The 16861-nt window shown below is 43.1% G+C and overlaps 1 protein-coding gene across 4 annotated transcripts in view; it reads right to left on the reverse strand.

Moving 5' to 3' along the window:
- The window catches only part of INPP5A (inositol polyphosphate-5-phosphatase A), a 261753-nt gene that overhangs the window by 163115 nt on the left and 81777 nt on the right, over nucleotides 1-16861 (reverse strand). For all 4 annotated transcript variants that reach the window (XM_068951378.1, XM_068951379.1, XM_068951381.1 and 1 more), the window contains exons 3-4: nucleotides 12941-13041; nucleotides 10906-10993 (exon numbers count right to left, since the gene is read on the reverse strand). In XM_068951378.1, coding sequence (XP_068807479.1) covers nucleotides 10906-10993; nucleotides 12941-13041 — 189 coding nt within the window. The remainder of the gene's footprint in view (nucleotides 1-10905; nucleotides 10994-12940; nucleotides 13042-16861) is intronic.

Consider the following 16861-nt stretch of genomic DNA (forward strand, 5'->3'; position numbering starts at 1 on the left):
ACCACCGCAATCCCAGAGGATGCTGAAGACACAACCCCCCCATGGAAAGGGGAAGGCAATCCTAAGGATTGCCCTGACAAGCAAGGAGGGGTTTGGCTTTATAGCACACTGACGGCGCCGCTCTCCCCGTCTGCAAGAACGCTTGCTGCCTTCTGCACGTGGTGGGGAGAAGTCCGCTCTCAAAGGCGCAAACCTGCTCTTACCTCCTCCGGTGCCCGACGAGGAGACAGACCAGAGCCTTTAGTGTGCCATAAACTCATGCCTTAGTCTACTGCAGGGGACTTCCCCCTGTCCATGCCCAGGACTTAAGGTCTTTTAGATTTACCATCATCTTTGCTAGGCTCTCCTTCATCCACTTGGAAAAAAATCTACTGGTTTCCTTTAACACAACCCAGAAAAGCATTGCTAAACATCAGCTGCTGTTTGCGTACCGCAGCTGCTCAGACTGCCGCTACCCTAGTCGCTGCTGCTTGTATACTCACGGCATCTGCTCCTGGAGCAGTTGGATGCACAAAGGCTGGAGCAACATTCTTAACATGACACTAATGTAACTGGGCCCGATCCCAGGATCGCGGGGCACGGATGCAGCGAATGCTATTTCTGTAAGTGAAGACGGGACTCCCCGGCCAGTAACATTCTCCACTGTCACATCTGGGTTTCTCTGGATTTAAGGATTTTTCTGTGCTGCAGACCTAGCAAGCATCCCCTGTCACAGCATCAGGTGGACTCCCAGCTTAGGAAGGAATTCTTCCCCAAAACCACTTCTCTCTTTTCAGTGGGTTGCTAAACACCATGTTAATTGGTCAAACATCTGGAACGAAGTCTGGTCTAGCATCTCCGGTGCAACTTATCATTACCAGTGGCCTTAACTAAAATACAGATTCATCTAGGAGATTTCTGTAGCAGTTCTTTGTCCATCAGGCTTTCTTGATGTATGTGCAACTCCCAGAAAGACAGTTTTATAGCAACTCCTACATCGAAACGCTGGACAGCTAATTTCAAACGATTTTAACTTTCAGGAAAACGTAACCGAAACACCCATACTGATGAACGCAGAGGTCAGTGGCAGAACATCAGTCACATGCCTTGAACGTACCTGCCCAGGGAAGCAATAACCACAGTGGGTTTTACGTTATGTGGTTAGAGCTATAGTTTAAAAAACAACCACTACAACAACAAAGGTTTTGTTGCAGCTTGAAAGGTCAGGATGAAAACAATTTTAGAAGTTCCAACTTGTTAAAACCTTAGAAATAGTTGATCTTCTTCCCTTGTTCTCAGATACTACGATCTATAATTTAATAGCAAAGTTCACAGCTGTTTTTTAGATGTATGGGTTTCTATGAAAAGTTTTTAATTATTATTTACAATCCTACATTTTTTCAAAATACGTACAGCCTACTGCATAAAACCATAATATGAAATTCTGAATATAAAATCCAGACCACAGAAAACATAAATCCATATAAATTATAAATCCATAGCTAATACAAACGACAGTACAATGACTCTACGCTTAAAAAAAGCTGCTATTGGTACGGTAACCAATTTTCTCAGGACTCGCACATTTTTAAGTAACAACAACTGACCCAAGATTGCATTATTAGGCTACTGATCTGCAAACTCTCTGTCTTGTAATCATTCTTCTCCCCCGCAAGTATGACACAGAAGTGTCAAAAAATAGGAGAGAAGGATAAACCTTGACATTCCTCACAAGAAGAACAAGAATGGACGCCTTATTGATTTGTTTAAAAAAATGCATAGAAAAATAGATAGCCGAAACGGAGGAAGGTCCCAGGGTGGTGACACCTTGCAGACTCCATTCCCACCCCGAACAGATTGGGAGCGATTACCTGACAGCAGTTTTAGTTCCCAGAGAAATTAGGTGGAAGATTTCATTTCAGGTTGTTGTAAATACAGGTCCATGTCTCTAAAATGACAATGCTCATACAACAGTGTTTTTCGTGATTTTGTCAGAAGCAGTGGGATTCTGCATTCACCAACTCATTTTTGAACTCATTTTTCAATTAACAAAAAATACAAGCTAATGAAAAGGTGAAACTTTGTGACGCAGGTTTCAAAAAAAAAAAAAAAACACTCCCAAACAACTGTTTGGTTGTTTGGGAACGATCTCAGAAAAGAGCAGACTCCAACAGAAAAAGATATCGTATTATAATGAACAAGAGGAAGAAAAAGACTGCTAGAAAACATGCCGAAACGATCGACTATCACCAAGTACTCTCGTAAGGGCAGTAAGCAAATCTAATCACTGAAGGACACTGCCACCACGAGGCCTCATGCGGTTTTGCACCACTTATACGTCCATATAAATACAGTTTAAATCTATTTTTCCATTTTACTTTTCCTACCACATCTAACCAGCCGGGAGGCACCGTGATGTTTTTCCAGAGATTCGAGCTTGTGCCTCACCAGGCTGCGGGTCCTGCTTAAAACCAGCTGAAAACTAAGTAAACAGTTGCTTGGGATATCAAGCAACAGTACAAAATCGAGTATTTCATTTTACGTTGGTTTTCCGAGGCTCACAGTGAGGACACTTGCCTCTTATTTCAAGGGAGGGCCTTCCCAGGCATTTTCTGGTTGCCTCCAAGCGCGTTCCTACGTGCTTGAGCACCAAAACACCAAACCAAAACAAAAAACTTGCATAATAAAATTTGTTTAAAAGCTTTGTTACTTATTTAAAAAAAAATTTACACTAATTCATTTCTTAAAAAAAAAAGTCAGTAGAGGGAAACATTTGATTAGAAATGATGCATTCAGCCTGCTGATGAGATAGTATTTGGTAGCTCTCGCATGCACTTATTAAAAGGAGTTTTTGGATTTGCAGAGCAGGATTTCTCTCTCTCTCTCAAGACTTACTGAAAAACCAATCTGATTTTGTTGTACACCTGATTTTGTTGTACACCCGCACGTGCAGTAAAGCCAGCTCTAATAGGAAAAGCAAAAGCAACATTAGAAAAACCACTAACACCATGACTAAATGCAATTATCTTATTGTTTTAGCAACAAAGCAGTCCAGATACAACCTCGACACCTTTTGGGTAGCAAACGAGAAGCCCCCTGAGCATCAGGTGACACTTTTTGATGTGGAGATTGTGCACACTTTCAGCTAGAAAGCAGAGAACGCCACCAAAAATCCCTTGGCTAACATCAGTGATTTTGACGGTCACCCAGGGAGAAAAGGAGCCCCACTACAAAACACTGCCAAGAGGCCAACAAGTGGTAACATATCACGGTCAGCAGCTTGGCTTGCACTTAGAGATGGACTCGAACTGTTAAAGACGTGCTCCAGCCACGCAGCACCTGGTGGCAAGGGGCAGTGCTTGCACCGGTGCTGCTGCCCAGCAGCCTCCAGGGACCATCAGTGCGGAAGAGATATCAGCGGTAACACGCAGCGGCCGCAAGCCAGGCTCCGCTTTGCCCTTCCCTCCTCAAAACCCAAGCTATCGACGGAAAAGGCACGCTGAAGGGAGACAAATACAATCAGGAAACGGAGGTAAATAAGCAGCCCCACAGTTATAAGCCTCAATCGAGCAAGCAAACATTTATAGGACTGTCTATAATCCTGGGTAAATTTTAATCTTTAATGCTCACTAATAAAGGAGAGGAGAAGAAAACTGGCATCACTCCAGAAGATGGTTTTCTGGATGCTGGGGTAATGAACAGAAGAAAATTCAAACCCAGGCTACAGTAGAAGGCAAGTATGGCTAGAAAGCATATTGCAAAAGCTCCCGCTTAGCAGATTGAAGACTATTCTTGGCACGATAGTTGCAGCAGGATTCCTTCCCTTAGTTCTCCCACAACAAACAAAACTGTACGCTTCCTAATCAAAATTCCTGAGAAGAACAAACTTTTTAATTCTTTAAAAGTGCATTTACAACATGCCCGTAAAGCAATAACAGTGTTGCAAAAGCTTTCTTAGTGAATAAGTCCGTTTGCAAATATGTTAAACGGGGAGACAGGTGCTAGCAATGCAAACCAGAACTTCAGCTCCACCTCCTGGCGGAAATCTGCATTTTCGCCAAAAATAAAAACTTAAAAAATTGTTAAAGGAAAAATGGCCTGAGAACTAATCAGGCATGTGAATTCCCTCTACATTCAATTCAATTATGTCTCTCTTCCTAAATCATCTTTCTTATTTAACAAAACTCTAAACTGCCACAGGTAATAAGCTCAGACGGAGCTCAGTGTAAACCATTCATTTCTGGGAACAGGCCGATATTTTCTAAGACCCATTAATAACTATGACAGGATTTATGTACAAGACAAATTCAATTCAATTTCCTTTTTCAATTAATGGCCAATTATTCGAACTCAGCTCAACCAAAAATATTACTCAAATATCATTAATCTAACAAAAATTAACTTTACTATTCCCTTAGTAACGAGGGCATCATTTTAAAGGAAAAATAACACACTTTATTAGATAAAACGTTGTCTTCGTTTTCAGGGCGCCGCTTGCCACCGGAGCCCTCCAGTCGCACTAGCTCGGGTTACTGACGAGGATAACCGCTAGACGAAAGCCCCGCTAGACCCACCACAGGGACACCAAAGCCTTACCTAGCCCAGTTTAAGAGCCGTTTTACACCTACAAGACTCCTGGCACGGAGCGCACAGAGTCACGTCAAACCAATCCGGAACGTACATTTCCGTAAGCGTTTCCGGCTCGGTAGGGAGGCGCCGAAACGCCCGCGTCCGTCCACCCGCTCCTGGAGAACGTGGCGGCGGCGTTTCTCCTTCCCAGCGCGCTGAGGCGAGCTTTGTGCGGCTGGAGGGCTGCCTGCTGCCGCCTCCGGGCGCGCGGGGACCGGCGCTGCCGGCAGAGCCACGCGCGGGCCCGCCGGACCGGCCTCCCCACGAGAGGCAAGGATCTCGGCCACCCGCCGCGCAGGGGCAGGGGCACCCAGCCCGCCCGGGAAAACAAACCGACCGGGGGGCCGCCCGCGAGGTCCTGCCCGAGTCCCTCGGAAAGCCTTCAGAGCAGCTCTTCTCCCACTTCAATTAGAACAAGAAAAAAGCCATTTCCATTAATAATCTACCTCTGCCCATTTCCTGGGTGGTTACTCAGGGGAAGTTTCATTTCAGTAATTATCCTAATAAAACGCGAACTTTGGAAGAAGGCCACCACGTGAGAGCAGGATCTTTTTTCCTTTCAGTGTATTCACAGTCGCTGCGCTAAACTTATGCTCCCTGTTTGTGGAATCAGTGTTGTTCAATTACTTCTTCCTAACGTCAGAAACTCTAGTTTCCAAAAATATTTTTATTTTTCAATTTGAAAGAAAATCTGCTATGTAATGAACAAATTACAACGCAACACAAGGCTTGCAAGCCGAGCCTTCAGCATATCCAATGTACAGCCCAACGGTATTTTTTTCATTGCACGGTTACCTGGTGGGGGAGGGGGTGACCACAAGTCAGGTAACGGAGGATTAATGTTTTTTTTTTTTTAAATAAATCTATACTGAGAAGTAAAGCATCTATCTTACCGTGCGGGTGCTTCCACACATCAGCTAAGGTCTGTAATACGCTCCCTACGCATCTGAAGCGCAAGCCTGCGACCACCCTGCTCTCGGAGGTCTGGTTTGTAGGGCGGCCTAAGGACCGACTCACTGTAATAAAGACTCCGTTTCAAACTGCTGAAACTTGGTGTTTGACAGGGAAAACAAGTTTTGAGCTTTCCAGGGGTTTCCTCCGCCTTCCTTAAACAATGAAAAAAATTAATGCGCATGCTAAGTAGTATAAAGCCTTAATTGCGTCTTCCATAAAACAGTAAATATAGCGCACCAAGCAAAACTAGCCTCAATCTACTTACAGTAAAAAGTATGTCACTGATTACATTCAGATGTTTTAAAATAACTATGGTTTTGTTGAAAATAAGTTGAAATCAAGACACGATGTGTATCATAGAAAAGGAACAGTCATTGCCATTCAGCTCCCGTATGAACGCGCTTATTCCAGAACACAGGCATCTTATTCAGAATTAAGGTCATCTGTCTAAGAAGCATCCGCAGGTGAACAGTTCTTCAAATCCAGCTATTTCTGAATAACTCAAATGTAGAGAGGCATCAAGACTTACAATTTGGCCCTTACATAAAATATACCGAGTACAATAAATTGAACAGAGAACGTAAATGCTGAGAAGCAGCTGGGAAAACCAATACAAATACAATGACTCGCTTTACTAACAGTGAACTCCATTGGCTATACCTACAAATAAATAAAGCGATTGTATTGAATTTCTCAGCTTCCCAGACATTGACCTATTTCAGTCTTCTTACACCGTATCCTCTCTTCACTTGGCATATATTCTCTAATAGAAACCAAGATCTACATCCTTGATTGCAAAGGATGAAAGCAAGAAAAGGATCATGACTTTATCTGAGAGATTCACAGAAGGATGAATTTTATAAAGCATTATCAAGCTATCTCGCCATCTGAACATTTCTGGCTAACATTATGTGTCAGTTCTGTCCACACTTGTTTGCTACCAGTATTTCCAGTCACCACCGGAATAGCATCAGAGCTGCCCGTTCAGTTAATCTGAAACTTCTGGGAAAGCATCTTTACACTGCAAAGGTTGTCACCCACACACCTCATCCATAACTGCGGGAGCTCTCGGCTCCGGCACTGTCATCTCCCCAGAGCTGCCATGCATTAGCTCTCATGTAGCACCTTTCTGCCAAGAGATTCATCTTCAGATCATTTCCAAATTTTACAGAATCGTGCCTCTTTGAAGCGTGACATGACTTATTCCATTCGCATACGTGTGCACGCCTCCCTACACTCCCAGTGAAATTTCTCTGTAAAGATTTGTACAGCTCCGCCCTAAAGCCTTAGGTCAAAATTCATTGCCAGAATCGGACTCCTACTCTCAGCCTTCCTTTTAGGGACTAACTGAATCTCCAGCTGGAGCTAGAGGGACCTGACGTGAGCTGCTCAGGGCCAGCGGCGCTTCACAAATCCATTTAGGCTGTCAGTCGCTGTTCAGCCCCATAGATTTTTTTTATATGTTGCTTAATATGCTTTGAGTTGAACAAATATACTGCTTAATCCTCTTCCCTTGTACTGCAATGGAGAGGCTGCATGTTGAAGGGACAGATTACGAAAAATGTTTTCTCAGATCTCATTGTCAGTCCTAACGCAGCCAAGCTGTGTAACTACGGGCAGCAAATTCAGATTTAGCTCTGCAGGAACCAAGCCAAGGAAAGCTCCATAGAAGAAATGCTGCCAGCACTGCTAGAAAAGGGGATATTAGAACAGCAGGGGTAAAGGTTAACCAAACTGCTGCTACTTGAGCTTTTCCATTTCTAAAGAAAATAGCATTTTACAACAATATATGTGATAAATGTTTGTATTTCAAACACAGAGAGGTAATAATACAATAATTATAGGGATAACATCCGCTGCCAAATCCATGCCTTAGAAGGGATGGAAAAAAACACAGAAGTTGAAGAACTTCGCGATGAAACAGAATTAATGAGGAAACAGGGAGACGCATAACTTCATGCAAGTGTTTCCAAACCGCACTGCAGATAAGAACAAAACTTTACCCTAAATGGACACAACACAGTGGTGAAATCCCCATTCAAATAGTTATTCAGTGCATAAAATATATGCATTCAAAAATCGAACAGAGGGGCTGAAGTACTTCCAGTTCAAATCACATTTGTGAAAAATGATTCATATGAATCTTGGATCCAACACAGCAGTCTTAAGACCTACGTATGGGACCCATCAGCATTAAGTGCCAATAAGTAGACCATAAGAAGTCAAAAGATTAAGCAGTTTACTATGAAGGTGCATCTCTCTCACCCTCTTTTCTAGGTTTTTTGGCTCCGATTCCAAGCCACTACTACTAAAACAAACAAAAAAAACAAAAAACCCCACACCATCAAATAAGGAATGTATAAAATATTCCTCTAGCACAAAGTATTTTCTCCTGATGATAAAGCATAATTAAATAACCTCTCACCATTTTTTGTTCTCTCCCTTTCTCACACCAAACAGGTTCTTAAGGGTTCTTAAGCTCTTAAAGGTTCTTAAGGTTTGGGAAGAATGACATACATAGAACGATGTTTCTGCCTTTCTTCTACGCCACCTCCATTTTTTCACTATGCTTTTAAAAATTTTGACACAAGAACTGGATGCCAGAACACATGCTGCTCTCGCTACAGCTGAGCACAGAGACAAAAATCACCATCTTACTTATGTTCATTCTCCACTAGTTATTCCTCCAAAGACCACTTTACCCTTTCAGCTGCAGCCCTGCAATGGGAGTTTTCTTCTAGTTTGTCCAGCACAACCTCTAAACCTAGAGCACTGGCATTCTTCTCTTCTTTACTGATTGATTATGTCGACAGCATTTTTTTTTCCAGGAAGGCCTAGCTCCAGTAAATACAGGATGAGAAGAAAAAGACATGCACGGTAATATTAAATGATAAGAAAGAGGGAATTAAAAAAGCGTTTGCGGAATACTGCAAAAAAATATAGTAACTAGAAAATAGTGCTAATATGAAACCAGAAAAACACTTCATTTCTTGAGCTAGGCACTTCTTAAAATACAGCTCTTTAGAGACACAAACAGCACGTGCTCCGTTTCTAGGACTGTTATGAACCAGTCTCTTAGAAACAGGATCATGGGACTTGTCCTTTCTCCACACTGGCATGACCTCTGCGTAGTCCTCTAACGCTCGAGAAGCAGAGAACTCTGCAGATACTCCACAGGTAAAACCAGCTGTTCAGAAACCTCCTCAAGCAATTGTATCAGGGTTTTTAGAGTGGGGATGCTGTTTAACTTCTATTTTCTAATAAACAAAGGGGAAAGCAGTTGTTTCTTGCAGCATAAATGTAATTTTATCCATTTCCAAATGCAGACTCACAATATTTATTGAATATTTGTCCTTTTTCATGATCACTGAATTTTAGCTTTTGGCTGTCTAGTAAACTGACATCCAATCAACTACAGTTTTGCTTCACTTTCTGCTGTGGACGTTTTTCTTTTCAACCACTGAAATTAATAATTTTCCACTGTTTTGGAAAACTGGCTCCTTTGGAGCACCAAGTGGACACATTAGTCAGTGTTCAGCGGGCCTGCTCTCTGAACATAACAAATAGGTCATGCTCACTGGTCCCTTGGCCAAACACAAAGGATGAACTCAACGACTGTTCTATTTCTACCCAACATAATGACATACAGTAAAGCATCATGACTGTTTTTAAAACAGACGATATTTTGTTGGCGGCTGCGTTAGCCTTCTAGAATACGTTTCCTAAATTCAAATTACTGACCACTATCCCTTTTTCTTAGGATCATAAAAAAACCTCAGATGGAAGGGACCTCTGGAGACCACCCAGGTCCAACCCTCTGCTGAGCACAGAGCCGCAGGTTATCCAGGGACCCCGATAGCTCTTCTCGCATCACGAGCTGATCCACTGCAGATCCATTACGGACCTGCAACGGGACCTCTGCTGGGACCTGCATTAGTTAACAGTTTTATGCAGATGCATTTCCAACTTGTAACCAACTAAAACCTTCAATTCTTCCTTACTACCTACTAGCCTACTAGGCTTCCTAAACGTTTTCAACATAGAGTCTTACAATTCCTGTCATGGGGTTTGTCCCACTTGACTCTCCCACTAGGTCCCACAAGTTTCAGTAGTGCCAGTAATATAATTGTTCCCCTCTTTGATGAGAGAGAAAAAAAACTCTGATAACCCTCCTCCCCCCTTCCACATTACTTAAGCTCCTAGCAAAAGTCTATAAAAGTAAAAAAAAAAAAAAAATCTGTCCAGGTTCTTATTCACCTAAATCACATGTTACCACATTGGGATTTTTGTGCGTTTTTTGTTTGTTTGCTATTTTAAACTTGGTATGCCTGTTGTGCTGTCTGGCCTACGTCGCCTCTGCTGTCCGTGCAGCGGCCCGCCGGCAGCAGCAGCTCACTCGCGCAGCCGGCCAAGTCACGGGTGGCCTCAATAAAAATGCTCCTCACAGTTGCTGACTGTCACCATCTGGCTGACAGTACAAAGAAAGCCAGTCCGAACTGTGCAAAACTAGATGAGGCACATGTAGTTATAGGGACAGAAAGAGGGTACCACGCCACAGCTGAACGTGAGAAAACTACAGGAGCAAAGGTATAGGAGAACAGGAAACCATGAACTGGGGAGAGAGGAGAAACGTTCTGGGAGAAGAGGAGGCTGCGATACTGGAGAGGAGGGAGAAATCAGCAATTCACCACTACAGGAGTTTTTCTTCTTTCTAGTACAATCTAGCAGCAGATACCAAAATAAAACAGTAGATCCAATTCCGTATTGCGTAATCCAGGCAACCACAATACAATCTCTTCCACTCTGTCTCAAAGGTGACTCCATGTACATGCTTCACTTTTACGTTTACCTAAACATCACCCACATGCTAGCGGAGATTTGTGCACCGACTCGTCTCACAGTCCCCCACACAAGCAACTCTGTGAATTAGTTTTAAAGATCCACAACAAAAATCTTGAATGCTTGCCAGTCCCTGTTTGCAGTTAATCGGGCGCCAGAACAGGCACCGTCTCAGAGCACCAGATAGTAAAGCATTTTCCTGAATGCAAGGTAGTTCTGATCCACCAAGAAGGTTAATGGCTAGAGCAAATAACTTTCAGACAATCACTTGAAACAAAGGAAAAGACTTTTTGTGAATTCTGACATTCTACTCATTTTTTAATGGATGCACTTCTGTGAAATCAGCATTATTAAGGGCATTTACTTCGTAAGACACGTAAAAGATTTAATCCTCCTCATGATGGAGAGAGCTCACATCCCCACACCAGGCAAGAAAACCCCTCACAGCTGAATGGAAAAAGTTAACTATATGTCAAATTAATCTCACGGAGTAAAGAAATTTACCGTAAAATGTTCCTGCGATTTGTAATTCTCATCCAGGTAAACTCGAGCTCTGTTGTAGTCTTTCATTGCATCACTTGATAACAGTTCTCTAAAAGAAAAAGAAGAAATTGAAAATATAAAGGGATATGCAAGTATACTGTATTGCTTCAGTATCATTCTCGGGACTGGAATGGCCTTCAGTATAACGCAAAGGAAGTACAAGCCTTCATTTCATTTTTAAAGATTTCCTGACGTTCTTTCCCAAGATGTTTGCCGAGACTTCAGAAGCAGCGCAGCACGTGGTCAGGGCTGGTTTTGTGTTACAGCCATCTGCCTACAAGCTCTGGAGCTGCAAACATCAACTATACTTTGCACATGAATCACGATCTTTCTAAGTGTCACTCAGATAAAGCTGTGAAGGACTCATGACTCGGAAGATCTCAGAAATCTGTTAAAAAGGGGTGATTCATTGCAAAAGACCCTGGGTCTCTACTTCAGAACTTTACATTCTCGAATACAGTTAAACTGGCAGGCTTATTTGCTCCATTACAGGGTGGAAATAGCCTTTTGACTCGATAGAGGCTGGAGCCTCCAAAAGCAGCCGGTTCAAGGAACCCAGAAAGGGGCCTTCAGCGCTGATGATGGGTAGAGAAGCAGTCCGTTTGACGGATTTCCGGGGAGCTCAGCACCTGCAGTAAAACTCTGGGACGCCCGCGGGTCTCCCGCTGCAACAAGTACATGCTTCACAAGCACAAGGGAAACGCGGTGCTTACTTCATTTATTTTTAAAACTTATGATAAAAATCCCACGAAGGCAAGTACTGGTGACCAGCACAGCAGAGGGCAGTGTTTGCCCGCGTTCAGGAAGGAGGCCCTAAAACTCCGTTCCAAAGCAGTGCCGCTTACGGAGGATTAACGATAAAATCTTATTAAAGTATTTTGGATATTCACACCAGTAATCTCAAATTTTATTAGAGAATGAAGTAACGAACACTGCAGTTGCAGATTACTTTTCCCTGGATAAAATTAACAGACGCTAATTATTTAGATCAGATGTTCCCACAGGCAAAATATTTTGCGTGGACAAACACTACGCTGCCCTAGATACCACAATGAGTAAAACGTGACAAATGGAGCTATTTAAACTACTCAGGTAACCAGGAGATTTAATCACTTCAGCTGGGGGCTGGGAGCCAGCAACAGGGCAGAGAGGCGAGAACTGTCTGGGTGGCCCACGTCCAGCCAGTCTTCTCAAAGCAAATTATTTCATTTACACGGAAACTTCTAATGGAGATGCAGCATTAGCAATTGCCGGAAACCAACCAATCAACACCTTCTTGCCTTGAGATTTTTCCTCAGTCTACACAATGTAACAGAATCAACTTTTTTATTTCTGATTTTCATTTCTCACTTCTCGGAACCCTGCAGATTAGATTTGCTGAGGACGTGACAAGATAAAAATAACACTGTCTTCCTACTAACTGCTCAAGTTGAAACTCTTCGCTTTTCGCCCTGAACAACGTGTATTTTTTTGTAAACAATCAGTTGTGCTTTCAATTTGTCTTGCTTTATGCTTCTATCTGGTCAACATCTGTTCAACTCAGACCAGTTTCCTAGTGTTGCCAGCTATTAAAAAAATTACCATTACTAGAAGGTGCTTGGATGGACCTACCACAACTATTGCTTAGACGCATAGCAGTACGCCATCTACGTACGTCAAGAGCTTAAACACCCTATCCAAATGTAAAACTGTTTAATTACTAGACATAATAAATTTCACGTCAGAGATTATATCAAAGGGAAATATATATTCTGTATCTTGCAGTACCTTAACAGACCTACAGACTTTTTAATGGGCAGAGAAGACTTTTATAGTTACTTATTTTGATTCCTTAAATAATACAAAGCACAAACATTTGCCTAGTAACTTCCTCCTGCAAGATCACAAGACGCGGTGGGGGTTGAAAAAAACTTCACATCTTATTTACTTCACATGTATATTGGCTTCCCCCTAGGATTATGCAGCAGCAGCATAAAGCAACTTTCCAGTCACTTACTTAACGAACTTGTCCACGTGAGACATGGAAGCTTCATAGTTTTTTCCTCCAAATTCCTGACAGTGTAAAGCCATGAAGTGGGGCTTGTGTGTATGTACAACCTGAAACACACAGACAAGCAAGTATTAACAACGCTCCATACCCACAACTATTAACATACATCATAAATGAAGCCAATCCAGATGTGTTATCTCTAGAAGCAGGACTATCAGCTACCATCTGAAAAGTAATTGGTAGAACAGTAATATGAAATACGGGGACCATCATTTGTTAGGGTATGAGAGAGACTCGTAATACACGATAATTATCTCAAACATTTGTAGCTAACCTTCCCTTTTTAAAACTTTTTTTTGTCTTCCTAGGCATTTAAGTAAATGCATTCCTCTTCCAGCTCATTCTGAAAAGGACATAGACCTTAAGGAGAACCAAAATGTCTTTTTATTGAGAGTCGGAAAAGTTCAAAAACCGGAATTTATTTGAAATCTCTTTTTGCTGTTACAAAATGTCTTCATTTATCTCATGACAGAATGCTGATTAGCAATCACATTAGATATCTATGGAATTATTTATATTTTATATCTATATAAATACACACACACTGTAGCATATATACATGCATCTAATACAGAAAATATATATAGGAGACAAATCCCTCAAACTATTATATTGCACAAAAATAACATTTAAAGTAGGTATCTTTAAATATCAAAGAGGATACAATAAACATACTAAAGAGGTAGTTTTAGGGTAGAACATAGGCTTTTTAGTCTTTCACCACACCACATATGCAGCATTTTTGAATTTACTGTTGCTTTAAACAAACACTGAATGTTATCTTGTCTTTATAAACTTTCTTTACATTAATTATATTCAGCATTGCAAACACAGTGCTGATCTAAAAACGCTTCTGTGTTGGTATTCAGTCTATACAACTTGCATTTCATGTCATATTGTTTTGTGAATTAGCAGACACAAGCTACAGAACTATTTCAAGTTTTACAAAGGGTAACAGCACAAAGTAATCAAATATGCTCTGCTGCAAACACGCAGGGTACGTAACACATGTTAAAGAACTTAAATATGATTCAGGGTTATTTTTAGTTCAGTGGCATCCAGAGGTCCCAGCCTGCGAAAAGGCCTTGCGGTCTGTACAACCGCTCAGCGAAGAACGGCCTCCTGGCTTCAACAAGCCGCTTTGACCAGAACAATAAGCTAACTGCTCCCTGCCGGCCTCGGCACGGGGACGTGAGGAGCTTCCACCAGGTCCGGCCCTCTCCTGGGCCAGCACCGAGCAGAAGCCATGTCATCCTCTTGGACACGGAAGAGGCCCCCGTTCTTGCACTGGTGGTGTGTGGCATAGAAAAATATGTAGAAGACGGGCACGATTTCTGTAAAGACTTCCAACTTCAACACATCATGATGAAGAATAACTCAAAAATATCTGGGATATCTTTCCTTTCATACTCATTTTTGCCTGATTATATCCTGCAACCGTGAAAAGGGATAGATGCTATAAGTCTTTGCAGTCATGCTTTCAATTATGTAAATTAATGATGACTAACATTACTGTAAAAGGTCTTCAGAAATGTTTCTTTTTAAACCACATCATTTGATCTGAGGATGGGAAACAAAATTCTTTATTCCTGCCCATGCAAAATAATCTTGTTAGGAATCAAGGCCAAAAGCAATGAATTGAACAGCACCAAAACTCAGGACGCTACTGATGTCCAACAAGCAAAAGAAAAACAGTAATTCTAACCTACTTTACCTGCCACCTCTCCATTACCCCGATATAACGGATTAGCACGAGCAGTCATCAAAAGGGACAGTGAACCAGCTGCAAGACCTACGGGCGCTGCTGCAGGTGACACTATCCATCTCTGCTTAAAGAGGTCATTAAACGGGTGCCTGCCGGACACTAGGTGGGTTAATCAATAGGGGGATCTTATCAGCGACGGGCGGTGCATCACTTCTAAGCGATACCATTAACAGAGCAATTTTGACCCGACCCTGAATCACCCGTAACGGGTTGTGATGCATGGGCTGTCCATCCGAGCGCATCCGAGGTGAAGCCGACCGGAGGGAGCCCCGGCGCCGCAGCCGGAGCCGTGCCGCCTTTGGGGACGCCACCAGCCCCGGCAGCCGCTCACGACCCCCAAACCCCGGGGGAACACGGCACACCGCTACTCACAAACCACACAGCGAATTCGGCACCCTACAGCATTTCTAACCTAAGCCCTCGCAAGAGGAGGGTGATGGCCGCTGGCGCCCGTCACTTCCTCCTCCGTCTCTCGGTCTGCCCACAGCGAAGACAGACGGCGGCACCGACCTGCCCGCGAACCGCTCCGAGGTACGCTGCTGACAAGCGGCGTACAGGACATCGGCTGCTATCACATAAAGGGAAAAGCAAGTGCTTCCTCCCACGTGCAGGTATGTGGATCTTTGTGCACTTCGCTTAGACACGAGCTGTCATTAACGAGTTAATTATGGTACGCGGCAATCTTGCTTTACCAACCTTTATCAGCAAGAACTGAGGACGAACCAGAGCAGGACCAGACAAAGTTCAAAACTGAAAAATAAGTGGACTATAGAAGAGACAGCTAAAAACCCAGAACCCAAGAAATTGTACCTAACTTGGCACTTTTCCTCTGCTGTAAACACCCTAGCGAGACAAAAGGAAGCGCTCCGGACCGTTCTCCCAACGCGGCAGCATCTCTGCGAAGAATTCTGCAAGATCCTGTAACTTAAGAAAAAGAAGGTATTCTGCCTCAACAGCAGTGACGTTGCTGCAACTAGGAATGGCTGAACTCATACGAGCTTATTTTGTCAAACGACAAGCAATGAAAAGAGAAAGCCTTGCTGAGAACGTTTCTCTTCATGTGTTTTGTCCTGCTGCAAACACAGCATTGCAACAGCATGTGTCTTTCAAACTGGCTTTGAACATATCCCTTCCTTGCTACAACTACCAGCATTCTGGAGAAAGAGGTTTCGGTTTCAAAAAGTCTGAATATCTACTTTAAATTTCAGTAAGAACAGCTCAATAGAAACTTGAGAACTGAGCTAATCCCCGGAAACCAAAATCCAAGTGGAAACCCTCTTGATTTGTAAGTGTGGAGGGGTTCAGTTCTCCCAAACTGCAAGGGAGGGAAAGGGGCACCATCGGCTTCCCCGGCTCCCGGGCGCTCTGGACGCGGGCGGGAAGCAGCAGCGGGGCTCCCTCCGCGAGCAGGGACCGGCCCCCCGCGCAGCCCAGCGTGGCGGCAGCGGGGCACCCCAGCAGCACGTGCGTCCGTGCAGGTGCTCCTTTCTCCCTGAAGGAAAGGCCATATTTTTTAGTTAACTAGCTTCATCCATGGGGCAGAAAGTAAACTGTGCTTCGCAGCAACCCAAGGCTGAAATCGTGCAAATCAGAAGTGCGGTGGCGTTGCCTCTGCCCAAGTACACGCTGCCTGCTGATGCTTCTGCTATGTTATTTTCTTGCTATATGATAAATGTAATTCATACCCATTATAAAAAAAATGCACCATCCCGTGGATGATCAGGTGTTTACATATGTAATAGCAAGTGCCACATCCAAAAGCAGGAAGAGAGGTGGTGCCTGTGTGACCTGCTGCTGGCTGTCCACAAGCACAGAAGCCATTACCAACCAAGGAATAACCAAGCAGCCTGATGAGGTGTGGCTGGCTGGCTGTTTTTCTTTAGTATTTTCAAGATAAATATTAACCAAACACAGCCTGTAAAGTCAAACCTCATAACAGGCTTCATCTGTGATCTCCAAATAACATGCAGTCCTGGCTGCACGGGCTTTATTGCTCCAAATCAGCTTTGGCTAGCAAATACTGATCTTATCTATTTGGACAGCTCTATGAAATTACCATAATTAGAAAACAATTGTAACTATTTAATCTTGCAAGGCAAACA

The sequence above is a fragment of the Struthio camelus genome, chromosome 7, assembly GCF_040807025.1.
Source record: "Struthio camelus isolate bStrCam1 chromosome 7, bStrCam1.hap1, whole genome shotgun sequence".
Taxonomy (NCBI): Eukaryota; Metazoa; Chordata; class Aves; order Struthioniformes; family Struthionidae; genus Struthio; species Struthio camelus.